The sequence below is a fragment of the Gasterosteus aculeatus genome, chromosome 8 (assembly GCF_964276395.1).
Source record: "Gasterosteus aculeatus chromosome 8, fGasAcu3.hap1.1, whole genome shotgun sequence".
Taxonomy (NCBI): Eukaryota; Metazoa; Chordata; class Actinopteri; order Perciformes; family Gasterosteidae; genus Gasterosteus; species Gasterosteus aculeatus.
Window position 1 is genome coordinate 2,875,164 of NC_135695.1, and position 19,942 is coordinate 2,895,105.

General features: G+C 46.6%; 1 protein-coding gene across 9 annotated transcripts in view; it reads left to right on the plus strand.

The window, feature by feature from the left end:
* nfia (nuclear factor I/A) overlaps positions 1 to 19,942 on the plus strand; it is a 130,709-nt gene that overhangs the window by 24,205 nt on the left and 86,562 nt on the right. For 4 of the 9 annotated variants that reach the window (XM_040183854.2, XM_040183858.2, XM_078108002.1 and 1 more), the window contains exons 1-2: positions 8,504 to 9,417; positions 17,817 to 18,345. In XM_040183854.2, coding sequence (XP_040039788.2) covers positions 9,391 to 9,417; positions 17,817 to 18,345 — 556 coding nt within the window. In that variant the 5' untranslated portion in view covers positions 8,504 to 9,390. Of the gene's footprint in view, positions 1 to 6,066; positions 6,230 to 8,503; positions 9,418 to 17,816; positions 18,346 to 19,942 lie in introns of those variants that run through there. The other 5 variants (XM_040183851.2, XM_040183853.2, XM_040183856.2 and 2 more) reach the window with 2 other exon arrangements.

The window sequence follows — 19,942 nt, forward strand, 5'->3', positions numbered from 1 at the left end:
TTGGTTCCAGAAGCAGTTTTATTTTACATTTCTCGTAAAATTGCCAGAAAAGTCAAGGTCATGATCTTCAGCTTAATATAAAGCTTAATACTGAGAACATTTTAACATTATTTTACTCTGCCACAGCAGTTTCTGGAGGTCAGGGGTAAATAAAATATATCAACGAGCGCCTACGGAACAGCTTAAGACTGCAAGCATGAATACATTACTAAGCAAAAAGATTAAATAGGAAAGAAATAACAAACCCGAATATTAATACATGTATAACTATTTACCCCCTTGCCCCCGAGAAGTCTTACACTACAACATTTTTTTCTAAATACCGTACTTTGATAAAATAATAGCAATTTGGAATCAGGATCTTAAAGATATAAATTTTATGGAAACGCTTTCTTTGTCCTCTGTAAGTTGAAAATAATTTTGGCGCAAAAATCTGCTAAAATAAACAAGTAAACAAGGTGAGCAACTGCTTATGAGTATAAATGCTTTCATAGAGTGCAGTACTGGGCTCCATGAGTTCCATTACCAGTCCGCAGGTGCACTGGTTCACTGGTTTCCTGCCATAGACGGGACAGAAGGAGGTGGAGGGGGTGTTTGGGTGGAGGAGTTTGTAGGGGGGGGGGTCCAGCATATGCCGGGCCTGCTGACAGCTTGCCTACGTTCCCCATCGTCTTCGCCCGCAGGCTTCCTGCTTCTTCCTCTCAAGAAGGCAGAGTATTTTGAATTTTTTTTTTGGGCGGGGGGCTCCAGTCAGGTTGGGGTCCTGGTGAAACCTGGAGTGCGTGGGCAATCTGCCGCCGAGGGAAGAGCGAAGGCATTAATATAAACGTGTGTGTGTGTAAGAGAAAGCCAGGTTTAGAAATGTGAGACAAAAAAAAGAAGAGGACGAAGAAGAAGAATAAGAAAGAAAATGTGAGGAGCTAGTCTCTCGTCAGGGTCGACCTCCGACCCCTCGCTGCTTTCCCTTCAGCGCTTAACAGATATTTTGGTTAGCTTGTATGATGTGAAACTTTCTTCCTCGGCCGGATCCATAAACTGAACACACACAGAGTTTTGATACCACACACACACACACACACACACACACACACATAGCAGTGTCTCTCTGAGGGAGGCCGGAGGTGAGAGGAGGAGATGTGCCATCCTCTCACCGATGAACCGCTGACTCCGCTGGTTCTCTCTTACCTTCACCCTCCCTTTGGTCAGGATCAAGACCACGCTGCGTTCACGGCTCGCATCCTTTAAAAAACCTACAGTACTACTATTCATTTATGTGCAAATACCATGGACACCTCGCTTGTCCTTCCTCCAACCCCCCAAAACACTGCCATCTGCTACAGGGTTGGTTAGGGTAGCCTAGCTTAGCACGGCGACTAAATCAGAGGGTAAATAGAGGAGTCCAACCATAAACCATATGTATGGTGGACGGAGTCATCGGCGCACGTTGGTTTGTGGAATGCCGTTTTGGAACCTCGGGTTTGCTGATTTTGCTGACGCCGTCTTGGAATACGTCCGTTCAAATCAACAAATGGAGGTTACCACATTTGTAAAGGAGTGACGTAACGCCGCTGCATGCATGGCTCTGGTAGCAGCAGTGACCTGTCCCACCTGCCCACCCTAACGCATACCCTGCTCTATTTGACCCCAAACGGAATCATGCTGTATCAAAGCAGACCTGGAGCCTTGCAGCTCTGGTTTGGGAGCAGGAGCGTGTGTTTCTGATGCTGGTCGGGGTTCGCTTTCCCTCCGAATCCTGGAGATATTTGCGGTGGTATCACTCTCGTGCAACGGCATATGTGTCTCACACGTGCTGCGAGCACATACACGCTCACTTGCTCATCAATGAAAGTCGGTCAGAGGGGGGCGTTCGGGGAGGGGGGGGGGGGGTTCCGGCCTCTCCCCATTACTCTGCCAGGCCATCTGTTCATCCTGCCTCCCTCTCATCACACAACTGCCTTCCTGTTTCATCCTCTTCTTCTGTTGGAGCCACACAAACCCATCACACGCGCACAAACACACACACAATGCCACACACACACAAGCTTGGTTAAAGGTGCTGGACGAGTCTTGTGTCCTCCGAGCGAGACAAGTTCATCGTGCGATTGATTGATTGATTGATTGTCTTGGAGCAGAAACTCAAAAAGCGCTACAATAAAGCGGGAGAGGCAGGAAATCATGTCATGCACTGAAGTCTTTAAAACCCACCCACATGATCGCTGATGTCAAATCTGTGATCCCCGTCCATAAAAAGCTCTACTTCTGCTGTATTACCGACTATGAGTTGTCAAAGTAGATGTTTCTTCATGAAGCACTGTGCTCAAAGCCAATTAGTTAAGAGGATAGCATGTAGTGCTAATGTGTATTACTACGGTGCAGTTTTTAAGTCTTAAGTAAAGTTTTAATCGGGTGTTGACAAGAAGGAGTTTCTGTTCGGATACCAAAATGAGTATTTTAAAAAGAACATTTGGGACTCAGGCTGCTAGCGATTCCCCTTTGTGCTCCGGACACAAAACCATCTAAAAGAAGCCACAAAGCTCCGGCTCAGACCAGTCTTTTACCTTTTCATCACTCCGTTTTCCCGTCTCCTCCTCTCTCTCTCTGGTTGTGCGAGCTTGGCGAGGCTTGGTTTCAGGCCTGCTGCTGTTGGCTGATCTCCAGCCTGGCAGCAGCTCAGTGGGAGCAGGTGGAGCCTCCATCCCCCATCTCTCTCACACACACGCACACACACGCACGTTGTGGTCCTGCAGTATTTTTTAGCCCAAACCGCCGCCGACATCAGCCCGTCTCCATGGTGATGTCCATGTCGAGATTTTGAGTTTTTCCTCACGTCTGATTGGTCGACTGTTTGTAAGTGTTGTGGGATGTAACTCGAATCTCTCATAATAACCTGAACTCACTCTGATGTTGCTCCGACTTCATGTTCTCAGATCTTCTATTTCTTCTTGCTTCTTCACTTTCAGCCTTCCTCCTTTTTTTCTCTCCTTTTGTTCCTCCTTTCCCTCGTCTCTTTCCTCCCAAATTCTTTATCTTTCTGTCCATTGTTTCTTCTTCCCTCCTTTTCTCCTTCCACTTTTCTTCAGTTTCTTCTTGTGCTTCTGCTTTGTAGTCCTCTCCCATCCATTCCTCCTCCCTGTGCTCCCTTTTCTCTCATGCACTCTCCCTCCTTAAACATATTATCTGAAGCTGTTTGTAGATGCAGCTTTAAAAGTTTGAGATAATAATCAAACATTTTTATTTTGACGGTTTGGTTTTACATAACCACAAAGGATGTTTTGTTAACTGTCTCCAGGGCTCATTCCCGCTAAAGGGAACCACATATATACAAATTAAATCTTTTTAAATCTTAAAATATTTTCATTTGTGTCATTTAAGACACATTTATACAAACTGATGGTTCATCACCTACAGAAGCTTTGTGATTTCCTCTGGAGCTTCATTAAGTTGAGGGGGTGTAAACAAAGTTTGGTCGGTGAACACTGAGTTTGTGAAAAAGAAGAAAATCCATTCAGCGTATCTCAAAACGTTGTGTGAATTCAGGGATGATGCGTTGTCATGGCAACTGCTGCCACGTTGTGATGCTGATGGTGAGGGTCTGGCATGTAGATGAAGGAGAGCTGCAGTGTGAACGCAACCAGGTGTGTGTGTGAAGAGGTTGCACCTGGGGGAAGAGGTCGGTGTGTGTGTGTGTGTGTGTGTGTGTGTGTGTGTGTGAGCCTCTAGACAAAATGATAACTTTAACTAGATACCGAAGTCCTAACCTTCATAAAAGCCGCTGAAGAAGCAAAGGACAAAAAGCTGTTTTGCCACGCGGTCTGACTCTCGGAGCTCTTTGTTGTCTCGCCCTGTGGCCTGCTGGGAGATTTTTGGCAGCGAGGGAGAACGTCTTCTCAGTCAATCCGTGTGAAGCTATAAATGAATGAGTTGACAGCAGGGTTTATTGATGACTTGCTGCTGTGGGTCATTTTCTCTTAAATATTTTATTGTCATCCATATTATCTTTGTCCATTCCAAGTGGGATCAAAATATTTTGGATTACATTTAATGTATTATAGGACAAATGCAAGTACACCTAAATATATCTCCACATCCATGTATCGAACAAATTGTATTCTTTTAATTAGAGCTTTTTAGTATTTTCGTAAAAATACTGCAGATATTTTAAATGTTCAGACTTAAGAAATGTTAATGTTTTACCATAAATAGTTTCCCTGTGATATTAAGTGATAAAACACATCTGTCTTCATCTTAAATCTCTCTAATCTGAACGCAATGCGCTGCAGTGTCGGTGTGTTGGCTCTAGAGGGCGCCTCAGGCTTCTTTACTGACACACTGTCATTATTATTTTTATAATTGTATCACTTAACACAGCAACATTACGCGCAAGAAGTGGGGGAAGTATTTTAAAAAGAGGTAAGTAATGATGTTACATCACCATCAATGTGCAACATTTTAGAACCCCGCCATCAGGCGTGTGTCTCTGCCACGTGAGTCATGTATCCGTGTCCGCGTCCACCCCCCAAAATACCAACGTAAGATTCAAGCAAAAACAGAAAGAAGCTATTCTTCTCCGCCAGTCGGTCCCCTGAGTATCCACGACCACCGTGATTACACATCGAGATATTGATCATAGCGAAGACGCCGATTTAATTGCTCTATCTAATTTCCTTCTCTTTGTTTTGACCTTCGTTGTTGCGCCAGCTGATCGCGCGCATCGGCTGCGTTTGAGCGAAAAAGTAAATGTGCGGATTGTCTTGTTAAATCACGCCGGCCGTCTTTCTATTAACATAAAAGCTTCTGTTCATTAACCTCGGCCGACTCGCGGCTCCGCGCCTGGAGGACTGAGGGCCCCGCCATGGAGATGTGTGTGTTGGGGGGGGGGGGATCAGCTGAGGTCGGGCGCAGATTTATTTAGAAAGAGCCGCTTACAAACAGGTGCTTCACTAGACAAACTCCGGCTTCGGGGACTCCGGGGGCCCCTGTCTCGTAAATCCACTTTAATGAGGATTTGAAATGGAGAATAATTAAAGAGTTTTATGTGGAGACGCTTCTGAGGGCAGAAAGTTTTGCCGACCGAAATGTATATTCAGAGTGAGACCCCCCCCCCCCCCCCCCCGCCCCCCTCCCCTTTTACTAGACTTCTGATGCCTGGAGTCTGGGGTCCATATTTGATCGTTTTGGTTCCTAGAGCTGTGGCTTAAACTCCAAAAACCAACATTTGGCACTACGTACGTGTGTGTGTGTTATCGTGTTGACCCTCACTGCGCGGTACACCACGTGACACACACGCGCACCTGTGACGGCCCGTTGTTCCCCAGCGGCTCAGTGCATCCTGCACCTGCGCGTGCTTTGGAAATACGAATATCGAAAACAATTTAATGCCACGAGCTCCGCTTTTTAGCCCCAGATCGTATCTCGCGGTACTTTCATGGATGACGAGTCTTTGGAGAAGTTTGAACATGACACACAACATTTTAAATTAAAAATGAAACTCCATCAGCGAAGGAAGTCAAAAGCAGCGCTAAACGCCTCGTTGAGATCGAACTGCTGCTTTTTTGAGTTTGTCGTGTTCATTTAGATCTCCTTCTCTATACAGACGTACAGCGTGTCAGCGGTTATCGCCGCATCCCTGCTGCACATCTCCGAGCTCCGGGGCTCGCTGATGTGCACGTGCATCCTCCGCCGGCCGGGTCCGCTGCACAGACCTTCGCTGCCCCCGAATATCCGCACCGACAGCAGTGATATCCCCCCCCCCCCCCCACCCCCGTCACACTCGCGCGCACGGTCATCGCGGCGCGGCTCTCGTCGGAATTGCACGTGGGGATCGGAGCCGCGTGCACCTGAAGCAGCGGCAGCAGCGACCGCTGCACCGACTCCGCTCCCCGTTGCTCCGCGCGCCTCGGCCGGGACGGAGGGGTTCGCTTCCGGCTGCACGCAGCGGGCTGGTCACGCCGAGCTGCCCCGGGTTATGTGGATGCAGCGGGCCGAGGAGAACAAGAGGAGGAGTAGAGGGGGGGGGGGGGGGCTGATAAACAAACAAACGCCACTGAACTTCTGTAAAGTCTGCAGCGACCGAACCAAATAAACACAGACAGAGAGAAGCCGGTGAACCGTGCCGTTCTGTGCCAAGACTGCAGCCGCACTATTTCCTGTGGATTGTTCCAATCGAGCTCCTCACTGACGGACTGCTGTAAAGTAAAGTCTCTCACCTGCACCTCCTATATTTGCAATGGTACGCAAGTATGATTCTTTATAACTGTATTATAGTTTAGTATAGTTAGTATAACTACAGTTTAACTCTATAACAACTATTATTATTATTATTATGTATTTGGTTACTATGATTACAACTCGTGTCCTTCTTGTTCGTCGTGGCAGGACGTGGAATGCGGTGAACCAGCGCGTTCTCGTGTTGGCGCACGCTTCTTTTTTTATCTTAATTTGCCGTCCAATCAGAAGCAACGCTGCTGTTTAAATTCCCCAGTTCCGTCCAATCGTGGAGCATTGAAGCGGCGGTAGCTGTGACGTCGCGGCTTCTGATTGGCTTTGCTGTAGTTGGAGGCGGTGCAGGGGAATCATATGCCCGATAATGACGTTCTACAGTGTGTGCGGTCCTACATATGTTCGTGTGTCATTTAAGTTTATGGACTCCATTATGTTATATGGTGAATATTCTGTCTTAGGTGCTTTGATAGACCCACTGGTACTACTGGCACTAACACCAGTTTGAATATATTTAATTGATCCTTCCCATTGTGACGATATGATTTTCTTCCCTCTTATATTATTTATAATACTGGTATCCAGAACTGTTTCTACCCCCTGATGTGCCTCACATCTGTAATACTGGACCAACGAGGGGGGGGGGGGATTATCGTGGATGGGGGGCGCTGTTGAACCGGCTCCACCAGCTCCATTCATCAGGAGTTTAAACACCTGCAGAGTCCAGTAGAGCCTGTGATCTCTCACACACACACACGCACACACACACACACACACACACACACACACACACTGTGTTTATAGTCCTTACCTTGGGACACTTCCTATCTCTGCCTCCGCCACATTTCAGGCTGTAATATTTCTACTTTGTTCTCCATTTATGTGAAGCACTTACATCTCATTGTACTGTTTGCACAGCGGCCTCTGAAGGGGCCTCAAACACGGAATGAGGACTTTTTACGCTTCAGCACGCCCTGATTTCAATCCTTCTACTTCACATCTAAAGTGCACAACTTCCACCCTTTTAACAGCGTATTTTAACAGCTTTTTTCTCTACTCAACAGATCACATTTTTATTTATTTTTGTTCAGAAACAAGGTTGCAATCAACATGGTTTTCAAATGACAAACACTTAAATAAAATGATGGAAAAGCAGAAAGAGATCACTATCGAAACCAGTATGCAAATAACAGCACGTATACATAGTAGAAGTCAAATGGAATGTAACATTGTGATAAATAGAAAAAAACAATAATACGATTGAATAATACCCTTTGGAGGTCATGGGGCCACGTGCCACAGGGGTGTATAGATTGTAACAGAGCTGACAATCTCTACAACATCTCCCATTAGATCAGTGGGAACTATGCAAATTAAATGTCTGAACACATTATTATAGAGCAATAATAATTATAATAAAGTGAGTGGATCCTGTTCTATTGATCCCCAGGACCCCCCCCCCCCCCCCCCCCCTCCCGACTGTCGGCTTCCCATTGACTCCACTGTTAAGCGGCTCTTTTAGCAACTTTCGCCGGTTTCCGGTAATTGGAAAGTTTGCCTTTTGCGCACGAGATGTCACCTTGTTTTCTGTCTGGCACACGTCGGCGCACGAAGAACGACAGGCAGCGGAGTGAGTGCGTGTGAGTGAGTGAGGGAGGGAGTGAGGGAGTGAGTGAGGGAGGGAGTGAGGGAGTGAGTGAGGGAGGGAGTGAGTGGGTGGGTGAGTGAGTGAGAGGGAGCGCAGCCGCAGCCTTGACTTGGACTTGATCGCGCGGGGCGAGGAGAGACGGCCAGTCGGGGAGGTACGATCCAAAGTTGCGGGACGTTTGCGGAGCCGCACAAACGGACCGCCCGCCTGTTCGTTCCGGTTACCCGCTGTGTTGCTGCCCGCTTCGACCCCCTTAAGTGTGTTTTTTTACAAAGCAGCGAAAACATTCCTTTAAAGCTGCGGAGAAAATTCCACCACGTGTTTCTAAACCAATAAAGATCTAAGTGATCAGCTTTTCTCTCAGCGTCCTGCGGCGCTCCGGGACCCCGCGGCGCACACACGCACGCTCACACGGACACGCACCCCCGCACCGACGCAGTCCGGGCCGCCGAGCTGCGAGTGGATGTCCCGCAGCTCGGAGCATTCGGCAGGCATGAGGATCGGCGAGGAGGTGGCGCTCCGCTCTGCGTCCGGGACCACGCAGCGACTCCCCCTCTCCCTCCCTCTCTCTCTCTCTCTCTCTCTCTCTCTCTCTCTCTCTCTCTCTCTCTCTCTCTCTCTCTCTCTCTCTCTCTCTCTCTCTCTCTCTCTCTCCTCTCTCTCTCTCCGTTACCGTCTCCTCCCGCTGGAGATAAATTAACGGAAAGCAGCTGTCCGCTGTTTTAGAGGCAAGGCTGCCGTCTGGCAGCTCAGGGACCCCGTCTAGCCTCTTTCTTTCTTTCCCGGTCAGTTCTCTTTTCCCGGGACTGCGCCGCCGCCGCCGCTTCACCGCGCCCCTCCAGTCCGGAACGCCGAGGAGCCGCCCCGCCGCCCGCCGGCCACAGCGCCCCGCATGCCGGATCGACATGTTGCATAGGATCGCCGGTGGCCGCGGATCTCCCGCGGCTTGACATGCAGTTTCGGGACGTTTTGGAGATTTACACCGTCCACCCCCCCTCCGCCGGCCGCTCTTGCCTAACGACCCCCCGGCACCGACACCGCGCCGCGCGTCCCCGTGACTTTTTGTAAATTTTTTTCTGCATTTCTAACAGGACTTTTTTTAATCTTGTTTCCGGAGATGTACTTGGTGTCTGGGCTCAAAGTGGTGCGCGCCCCGGCGGAGGGCCTCTAACAGGTCCGGACAGTACATGTAACCCGAGGCGGAGGTCAAAGTTCACCGCTGGTTGGAAATGTAAAAGCGAAGGGGGCAAAAGGAGGGCTCTATTCCCCCCCCCCCCCTCTCCTTCTCTCTCTCTCACACACACACACGCACACACACACACACACACACACACACACACACACACACACTCTCTCTCACTACTTTTTTCTGTTTTCATTTTTTTTCACACAACACACCACTGCGCACACTCACGCGCAAACACACACACACATAGGCTGGAGTTGCAGTAACCCCCCCCTCGCCCCCCACAAACACACACGTACACAAAGCTCTTCCAGATCTAAGATTAGATCCGACAGATATGTATTCTCCGCTATGTTTGACACAGGTAAGTGCGCCCTTCAAACTTTTACTTTGAATTCTCATAGCGGTGTTGTAGCTTTGCAGCCGGGCTCTCTCTCTCTCTAAAGACCCCTGTATGGTCCCGTGTGGACGCCTCCATGCAGTCCGCGTACCGGCCGCTCCTCTCCCCCCTCTCTCCCCCCCTCTCCCCCTCTCTCCGTCTCTCCGCCCGAGAAGTTGCTTCAGTTACCGACCAACAGGGACTCGCTTCATGGCAGCTTCTCTGCCCGCTGCGATGTGGTTTGACGCGCTGGTTGCGTGTGTTTTGTGCGGGCCGGGAAGACACCTTGTCCCCGGCCGTGCGTTTGACTTAACCCCCCCCCCCCCCCCCCCCCCCACCCCGCTACTGGGTCCCGCTTGCGCGGCTCAGCCTTGACCGGAGCTCCGGTGCGGAGTTTTACGGGAATGTCGCTTGTTCGTGCGGGACTTTTTACCGTAAAGTTTGAATGCTATATATTAGCGCACAGTAATCTGGACGTGTGAAGTCTCTGTTCGTTTATGCTGTCTTCAGCCCCAAACCAATGCTGTGGTTCATGAGACATGTTGTTTCTAATGAACAAATGTTTCGTGTTTTAATGCATGTGTGGACGGCTCAGTGTACAAACAAGGAGCATGAAAGGCTCTGCAGGAGTCTCAGTCCACCCTGCAAACCTTTTTTAGTCTTTTCTTCGGCAGTGTGGATTTGATAATCAATCGCTTCCTTCCTGCTGCTGTCCAGGCCTCAGGAACCTGCAGGCCTGACTCTAAATATGTGTCTGCAGAAATACTAACAGTAAAGCCAGAAGGTTCGTGTCAGAGGTGGCCTGAGGTGACTGCATCGGGCTGAAAATGTTATTCCTCACCTCTGGCGAGAGTGTTAACTAAATGATTTTGGATTTATTTCCCGTCCCCAAATCCCCGAATTTAAATAAAACCTCTTTGCATATTTATCCGTTCGTAACTTAAATTCGACCTAATTTCATCTTTTTAAAAAATGTAACATTTTGCTCTGCTTCAGTGTTGTGTCTGGGGTCAGAGGTTAGGAGTAAAGGGGATTTAAGAGCTTTTTTGGGGTGTGACCTCATGGAGATTCTGGCTGCAGAATTTGGCTTCCTCTTGTCGGAATTATCGTCTTAATCTTCTGAATTAACCACAGCACATGGACACAAATATATTTAAATTATGAATGGATTCTCTTTGATTTGTATTTAAAAATATATACATTTTTATTTTATTTTATATTACATACACATTTTTTAAAACAATTATTTTACATGTATTTCATGACCAGGACTGGCATGAAATTAAATTGGATGTCATGTTTTTTATTATTTACAACCAAACCATTTTTTCTGCTTACCGATCCAGAAATGAGATGGTTGATATTCAATTCTTAACATTTTCTAAATAAGTGTATCTATTGAGACCGTGACGAGATCATGCAGTAACAGGACTGTGGATCACTTAGTGGATCTTGGGTGTTTCATCGTCTCGGCTCGTCGTCGTTTATTTGGGATTCGTCTTTTCCTTTTTTTGCTGCAGCTTTGTTGAATCCAAAAGCCTCCCCCCCCCCCGAAAAAATAAAATAGATTTGTCATCTTGATTTTCTGGTTGGGGCTTCAGCCTGTGTCGAGACACGCTCGAAGACAATTTAAAATGGCAGGAAAAGAACAGGCGCTATAACGTTTAATCAGATTATCAGGCAGTAAAACCAATAATCAGCGGACAGAGTCGCTTTTATAAATCCTGCTCAGTGGAGTGTTGGACTAAAAAATGTGTTTCAGTGGTTCGAACACATTTTTTTCTCCTGATTTAGTCTTTTGAAAAAACTTTGTCGAGCTAATGTTTTTTCTTTTGGCTCAATGGTTGCTTTATTTTGTAGTTTATTTTGGTTTTAATTCCCCTCATAGTTGAGATTATTTTGCATGGAACATGGAACTGGAGCTTGTGTGTTTGTGTGTGACGAGCTGCTCAGTGACGCTTCTTGCTTCTTGACACAATCCAACCAGCCTGGACTGAACATTGTATTTTAATTTCACAAGAAAATGCATAAATCTCATATAAATAGATGTTCGTTAAAGTTAATGTTGTAATGAAGCTGCTGATTTTTATTTGATAAAACCTCTTTCAGGTTAAACTTGATCTTGTGTTTCCTGATAAATAAAGGAACCAGTTTGGGGGGTGAGCGATGGAGGATTTCCTGCTGAGCTGCCGGATTCAAAGAACCCTAAATAAAATCAGAGGCATTAAGGGCCAGCGATGGAACTGACTGCGTTTTGGCTCCCAGCCAACCAGTGGGGGGGGGCGCCTTCAAACCAAAGTAGTTCAATCGGGAATTTTTACATTTCACAAATGCTCTTTTTCATCCCGGCATGTGGTGGTTTTGGTGGTTTTTGTGCCGTTACAAACTTTAGGATTATTACAGTGTTTTACAGAATTTTGCGGCGGTGACAATATCAAGATGTTCGATCTCTGACAGATTTCGTTAAAGTTTTCTCAAACTGGCATTTTAGTCTGGTTAATATTTTGGACATTTTTAATTGTTAGCTCATTGTATCATGTGGTGACAGAGGCCGCAGCAGGAACACTATAAGAAGAAGACAAATTATAAGCACACCTCAAAAGCAGTGTATATATTTATATACATTTAAATATAACAGAGCAGGCGTCAGAGATGCAGCGTCTACCGACAGTGAAGCCGACACAGGTGTCATGTAGGATGTGGGGAGGTTTCATGCTTCCGTACATGATCATGACCTCCATTCACGTCAGGAGTGGCACAATGTATTCTCCATTTATCCGCTCGGACCCCCCCCCCGTATTCTTCAGGCTCCGATCAGCTGTAGACGGGCGTCTGCGCGGTCGAGGCCGAGCGACACGCCGATAAATCCCCCAGTGTGCCGGTGTGGGTGTCACTAGACGGGGGAGGCAGGGGGGATTATTGCCCCCACCATTTAAATGGCTGTTATTCGGGGGAGTTGTTGTCACGGGCCTGTTGTTCGCAGCACATTACATCTGTCACCGAGGTGCACCGGGGGCGTGCAGCCCATCCGCTTCGGCCACCGGCTCCCAGACTTTCTCCCTCGCAGGTTTGCAGACGCAGGTTTCCTCTGAGGGGGCAGGAAAGAAAGAAAGGACTTGACCCCTAAGGGCCCCGCGGAGAGCCGCGTCGCCACATTTGGATCCCGGCTGGATTCCCATTCATCCATTTATGCTCCAGGAAACAATCTGTCAAATAAGATATGACGGATTTCACCGTTTCATTTCTTTTACGTTTACCAGCTGAAATTAAAGATCCCGCTGCAGAATTACAGATTAGAAATAAATTCCATAAACGAGAGAAAAAGTGCGCAGGAAGAAAGAGACATGATCTCACGCTAACTGGCAAAGTTTCGGCTCGTTCGGAAAAGTAGAAACATTTTTGTTATTTAGGAGGCCGGATGTGAAAAGAAATGACTTGTTCATCAAGAAATGGACATGAAGCGTAAACAGAATGTAAACAGCAGTTACAGGAGCTGAAAATCACCTCTGGGTTGTGAAAACTTTACCTTTTCTTTATCTTGTTGACTTTATGTTTTTAATGCATTTAAATGAACATTTCTCTCCTTTAAATGGACATTTCTGAGTAATTTACCGCAGTGTTCTGCTTTTTTTCCTTCCGGAGCACCAACCTCTGATAATTAGATCAGAAAGGTTGAATATCTTTACATTTTATGAGAGAGTGGGTTTATTTAAGCTCAAATATGATGAATATTGTTTGCGGTGCACAAATTGTCCAAAAATCTTTGTCCTTAAATGTTTTATTGTCCTAAAATAAGCAACAGCAGCAGATATTAGATCGAGATACTCTCACATGTTACAAATCGTCTTTTATTAATACAGCTTTTGATTCTGCATCATTTTTACCTTCTGACTGAAAGAACAAAAGCTGCACAAAAACCGACATTCACCCGATGACCAAAAAAGGTCACATTTCTTTTCATTTGAAGTCTCAAAAAATCAGGTTGCAAAAGATGTGTAGCGAGAACCGGTTAAGAAGCGCTACAACGTTTTAATTATTCGTTAAACAGTCCCCGAAAAACCCGCCGCCAGCCTTTCACCATCTCATGTTTCCATATGAATCAGCCGGTGTCAGTATTCTTCTCGACACAGATGCAGAAACAGGATTATTCTGTTTTGAGGCTCATATCAGAAAAAATTCCTGAGCGGAGGGGAGGCTGACAACAGGAGGGATTATCTCACCCCGCCGGCAGAAAAGCACATTTTTTAAGGCTGAATGCGAAACCAAGTGACTCGTTAAGTGGGATTTGGTTGGAGAGTGTGAAGCGACGGCGGAGGCCCCGGTGTGTGCGCGGCTCAGGAAACTGCAACGCTGTACTGGGCTGAGAGGAATGTTGGTATGTGGCTGCAACCAACATCCAGAGCTGCAGATCCACTGTGGAATGTGTGTGTGTGTGTGTGTGTGTGTGTGTGGAGGCTGAACACATCGTCCATCCGGCAGCCGCTTGTCGTCCCAATAACGTCTCAGGAAAACCTGACTATATAATAACTAGAAAGGGGCCGTCTTGCAGTGAGAACTGAGCTCAGACGCAGAGGGAGATTGAGGGGGGGGGCGTAGGGGCTCACAGGTTTGGCTGCAGAGCGGCTGGGGGCGCTTTTGGAGACAAAAACCTGTTCGCCTGGACCGTCTCCAAGAAGAAACAATGTGCTGTATTCAGACCCCTTGACAAGGGCGGGTGAACAATGTTATGTGTTTATATATATTAAAAAAAGAAGCAATGCAGCTGGTGCACCAATGCACAGCCCGTAGATACGGTTTCCCTTCAGTGGGGGGGCCCCGAGCTGGAGGTTTAAATGTGGAAGATTTGACATGGAGATTTTCTGACAGCGCAGCTGAGGGAGAAACTCTCCTGCAAACGCTTTTTTCTCTTTTGCGTTTTTTTTTTTTTTACAGCAATTATCCAAACCAGAAGCTCCCGTTCATTGTTTTTGAAAGATCAACAAAATGTTTGAAAAAGTTCTTAGCAAATCTCTGTGAGTGTATCACAGCATGACAGGGCTTCTTGCTCTGTGCCGGTGACTTCCATTAAAAAAAACCCAGTGAGCTGTGACCCCTCACTGTGGTTCATTTGGACTCACACACGTCCCAGATGCTGCGTATGGTGATAGCGAGTACCAAGATGAGCATCGGTCCTGTGATGAAAATAGTCCTGATCATATTATGTCTTCATATTTGGGTGATTAAAACACCTGATATCACACAGGAAGAACCGAGAGAATAAAAATGTAATACCAATCCTTCTCATCAAGTCCTTCTGGTCTGGATTGAGTTGTTAATGTCTGGATTTTCTTACATAAAGGGACTAATCTGCATCTGTGGTTGAACAATTTTCCACGCAGAACTTTCCAAATCTGTCTGTCTGAATCAGTGTGTTGGGAACAACAGTTTCCTCTGTATCCAGAAAACACTCCCAGGTGTAAAAAGGTCTTGAAGGAAGATTCATGTTGAAAAAATAAAGAGACAATCTGCCTGTTCAGTGGGAATAATTAATGTTGTTACTAAAGCAGATCAACTCACCATTAACCCTCATTTATCCTGATCCGTGAGCAGCGACAGTATTAGTTAGTAGTTAGTAGTCAGTACAAAGAGCTTTTGTCTGTATCTTAACATTTTTAATTCTAAGTGACTTATAAGTAACTGTCTGCGTGTGTGTGTGTGTGTGTGTGTGTGTGTGTGTGTGTGCAGCTCATAATTTAGTATCCACATGCCACCCTAGTCGGAGGCATTTGCACGTATCAAGATGCGTCTTTGATCTATGAATAGTCAAAGTGTTTTCTTTTTCAATACGTGGCTCCGGCTGAGGGGGGTGGAGGATGGGGGAGGATGGGGGAGGGCTGATTTCCCCCTCTCTCCCCTCTCGGCCGTCCTGCCCAGTAACCCTCTGAGGGGATTTTATCCAAATAAGAAATGTTCCATGAAGATGTTTTCTGTCCGTCTCTGTTCGGCTTTTTTTCACAGTCGTCTTTGTTGCCGTCGACGACCGTTTAAAAACCCTGAAGGCAACAGCTGAATATTAATAGAGCCACTACGAATTTCATTCACCTGTTTTAGGTTGAATGCATTCAAGAAACATCCATCTAAATTTGGCAAATGTTACCAGTCATTGCCACATATTTCTATGTGCTATAAAAATCAGCTTCAGAGGCTTGATACTTTTCTTGAATTTTCACCTTTTTTACTATTCACTGGTGCGCCATTCATTTCCTCTCAATTTTTGCACTGAATGGAAATAAATGGGGACCAACACATGGTTTGCAGTCTAATTTGTCTTTAAACAAGTAAGGCAAAGATCTTTGACACGTGTGGCCGAGTTCTGAAGCTCAATTCCTTTCTGACACCATTAGTTATGAATTCATAAGCTTGTTGATTCATTATTTTATCATTTAGTTCCACTTTTAAATCTTAGTTTTACCTGCTCAAGACTGCATTCCATTGATGCTTTTATGCCATTAACGTTTGAGCACAGAAACGATGGTTTGTTGGGTCCTCTTGGTATCGGGTGTGTTGTCTGGCTTTTGTTTTCCAAAGGAAAAGACCAAACCGCCGAAACGCTTCCCCGTTCCAGTAAAGACCTGCTGCTTAGAGCACATTGACCCTGTTTCAGAAGTACTTCCGTGGGCATGTGGCAGACTCGCTATATGTTCCCCACCACAGCTGCTCACCTCGCTGGCCTGAGAGTGCACCGAGACGTTTCTTTATCGGCCCAACAAGCTGTAATAACATTTTAACAGGAAGCCTCCGACTCCTCCCCCTTCAGCTTTCTTAAGCCGTGTGGATTTGTTTCTGTTCGCTCCGTCTACGCTTCATTCAGCCTCCCATCTGCGTGTTGTGACACTTTTCTCTTTCAGCCTAATGTGTTCATTTCCTGATCGGGATAAGCCTGGTTTTGTGGTGTTTTTTTGGAGGAGAAGAAGAGAGGGGGGGGGGGGGTGGGGGCAGGTGTAACCAACCCCAAATTGGGTCTAATCCACGACATGCCGTCTAACCACATTCCCACCTGGTAATAACTGCACAGCCCTCATCAGCCCAAAAGCCACATAATGCACCTTTAATACGGCTGTAAATCCTCCGCGTGGTGCAACAAGAGGCCCCCCCACCCCCTCCCACCAAGACCCCCCCCACCAGAACCCCACACACGACCCAACACAGAACCCCACACACAACCCCACACAGAACCCCACACACAACCCCATGCAGAAGCCCAAACAGAACCTCACAAAGAACCACATTCCTGCCTGGGAGCCAAGAAAGAGGCTGAGCTGACAGCAAAGAGCCACGGAGAGAAAAGCCTCCAGGAAACACTTTTATCTCCTTCTTTCTTTCCTTTTTTGCATAGTGCTTCCCTCCTTCCCTTCTCCTAACCCCTTCTGTCCTACGAGCTTTCTCTTCTGTCCGTTTACTCTCCTTTGTTTGTGTCTTGTAGTCACTCTTTTCCTATTTCCCTTCTATGTGTCTTCTTTCCTTTTTTCTCCCTTTTTCTAGATATTCTTCTTTCTTTCCTCCTTTCCTTCCATCATCACTCTTTGTCTTTCCTTCCTTCTTTTCTTTTCCACTTTCCTATTTTCTCATTCTTTTCTATTATCTTCTTCTTGTGACATCTTTTCTATTGCTTCTTTTTTTCATTGCTTCTAGTTTTCTTCCCTACTTTGTTTTCCTCTTGTCACTTGTTCCCTATGTGAGTTCTACTTTCTCTTTTTCCACCTATCCTTCCTTTGTGTTACATCTTTTCTTCTCCAACAGTCTTTCCTTGCCTCCTTTTTCTTCTCATATTTTCTTCTTTCCTTGCTATTTTGATCTTACCGTACTTCCTTTCTTTCCCTCTTGCACGCTTCTGTCCTTCCTGTTCTTCCATTTCCTCGGGGTGTTTCTCTGCAGGGCAGAAATGGGTTTTTTTCTTTGTCCATGATACAAACCACAATGTTAGGAAAGAAAACTCTAGAAAACAAGAGTTGGTAGTAAACGGTACTGTCCAGTTTTCTATTAACATTTCACTACTATTATGTACTCATTACAAACTCTACCGTGCAAAGTAACTTGGTTCAAACTCACAGAAAATGATTGACAGATCTCTGCTATTTATCACAGCTTTGTACAGCATCTCCTCTGCATTTATAATATGGTAACTGCTGTTCATGGTTAGCACAAATAACTGGTGTCAGGTGACATCAGGATGACTATGACCACCTCTAAATAACAACGATTCAGCTTCCATGAAGAGTTGGAGAAAGATCATAGACAAAGACAAATCATAGACATAAGTATATATATGACAGTGTTAAAAACACTGTTGATTTAACTTGTTGCTCCCTCCTTGTCTCACCTCCACTCTCCTCTCCGTCCCTCAGGATGAATTCCATCCTTTCATCGAAGCCCTGCTGCCCCACGTCCGGGCCTTTGCCTACACGTGGTTCAACCTGCAGGCCCGCAAGAGGAAGTACTTCAAGAAGCACGAGAAGCGCATGTCCAAGGAGGAGGAGCGCGCCGTGAAGGACGAGCTGCTGGGCGAGAAGCCCGAGGTCAAGCAGAAGTGGGCCTCGCGCCTGCTGGCCAAGCTGCGCAAGGACATCCGGCCCGAGTTCCGGGAGGACTTTGTGCTGACGGTGACGGGGAAGAAGCCGCCGTGCTGCGTGCTGTCCAACCCCGACCAGAAGGGCAAGATGAGGCGGATCGACTGCCTGCGTCAGGCGGACAAAGTGTGGAGGCTGGACCTGGTCATGGTGATTTTATTCAAAGGGATTCCCCTCGAAAGCACTGACGGGGAGCGGCTGGTAAAGTCCCCCCAGTGTTCGAACCCCACCCTGTGCGTGCAGCCGCACCACATTGGAGTTTCCGTCAAGGAGCTGGATCTCTACCTGGCTTACTTTGTGCACGCAGGTGAGTGCTCTTTTCCTTCTTCCTGTGTGTGTGTGTGTGTGTGTGTGTGTGTGTGAGATGTGACGGCGCGCTGCTGAAGCTGCAGCTCTCTGTTTGGTCTGACCGTGTGCGTGTGACACATGTCAACACGCCGACGCCACGCAACATCCGCCGCTAACCCCGCTCCTGTTTGTGGTGGCATTCTGAGAAGAGTCGGGTGACATTAGGCGGCCTCTGTCTTCCCTCTTGTTCGATGCATTTATTCGTCGCAGGTAGGCCTGTCGCAATATGCGATCGAAGCCCCGCGTCAAACCTCCCTGGCCGAACCCGACCGCATCGCACCATTTTTTTTTCACATTCCGATTCTAATTCTAACTCTAACTATTCTGACAAATAAAATGTTCTTTGAAATAGCGTACTTTTAAAATAAAATAAAATGGTCTAAAAAATGCAATAATATCGCAATAAATGTTGGTGCAATAATCGCACAACAAGAACTTGATATCGTGACAGCCGTATTCGTAGGTTTATTTGTTTGTGCTTTCTTACCTATAACTACATAATAGAGGACTGGGGCCCTAGAATGTGTCAGCCGGTGATGAGAATCACAGCATCTTGTTGTGAAAGCAGCCGTCATGTTAGGTCAGTGTTAGCGTTAGCTTACCTTAATCCTGGCTCCGTGCTTTCCGCTTTTACTTCTTAGCCGTCTCTCATTTCCCGTTTGATTGAGGCTTGCAATCTTTCAGCAAATCTGCCACTTCATGTTCTTCCTTTCGGCCCGAGCAGATATATTTTAACTTTGGCCAATAGGTCAAGCAGCTTAATCATTCCACAAAACGGCAAAGTGTTTTCTTGGAGGGATTTAAATGTCAGATTTAAACTGTTTAATTTTAAAGATATTTCTTTTGGCAGCTTAGAAGTAGAAACAGATAAAGAGAAGGGGATGTTGTGTAGCTACGGTTATATTGCTACCGGGGCGTATCTTCCAAAATCTTACTTCATGTCTTCTACTCAAACATCCTCCAGCTCCATTTTGTAGCCGTTTCAGGATTTTTCAGTCTTATCACATGGTCATCATCGGGTAAAGAAGATGCATGACTGGACTTTTAGGCAAAGGTGTAATAGATGTATTTTAATGTTAAAAAGGAATAAACTCTCATCTGCGGAGGAATCTGTGATTTGAATGCCAAATCATTCTCATACTTCCTGAAAAGTTGCTGAAAACGATTCTGCTGAAAAAACGGATTCTTCAGATCGGTTTTCCTGTAGGGTTCGGATACACAGACATCAGTTTGTTGATGACACTTGTTTATCTGGTGGTTGAAGGATGAAAAATCCAGCTCCCTCTCCGAGACGAGCGCTGTTATCAGCTGCAGACAGGCGCAACTTCATCAGCGGTCAGTAAAGCAGAAGTCTGAGGGAAACAAAAAGAGGTCTGTGCCAGAACCCCGTCCCCCCGCCGGGTCCTCTGACAGCGGCAGCAGCTCGCTGGGTTCTCTGGGTGAAGCTGGCACACCTTCCGCGTTTAAGAAAAAACACCAAGCGATTATCTGTGGAGCGATTGCTCAGCACGTTTTCCCTGATTTCCCACTGATTCCACGGGAAAACCGTTTGGCTG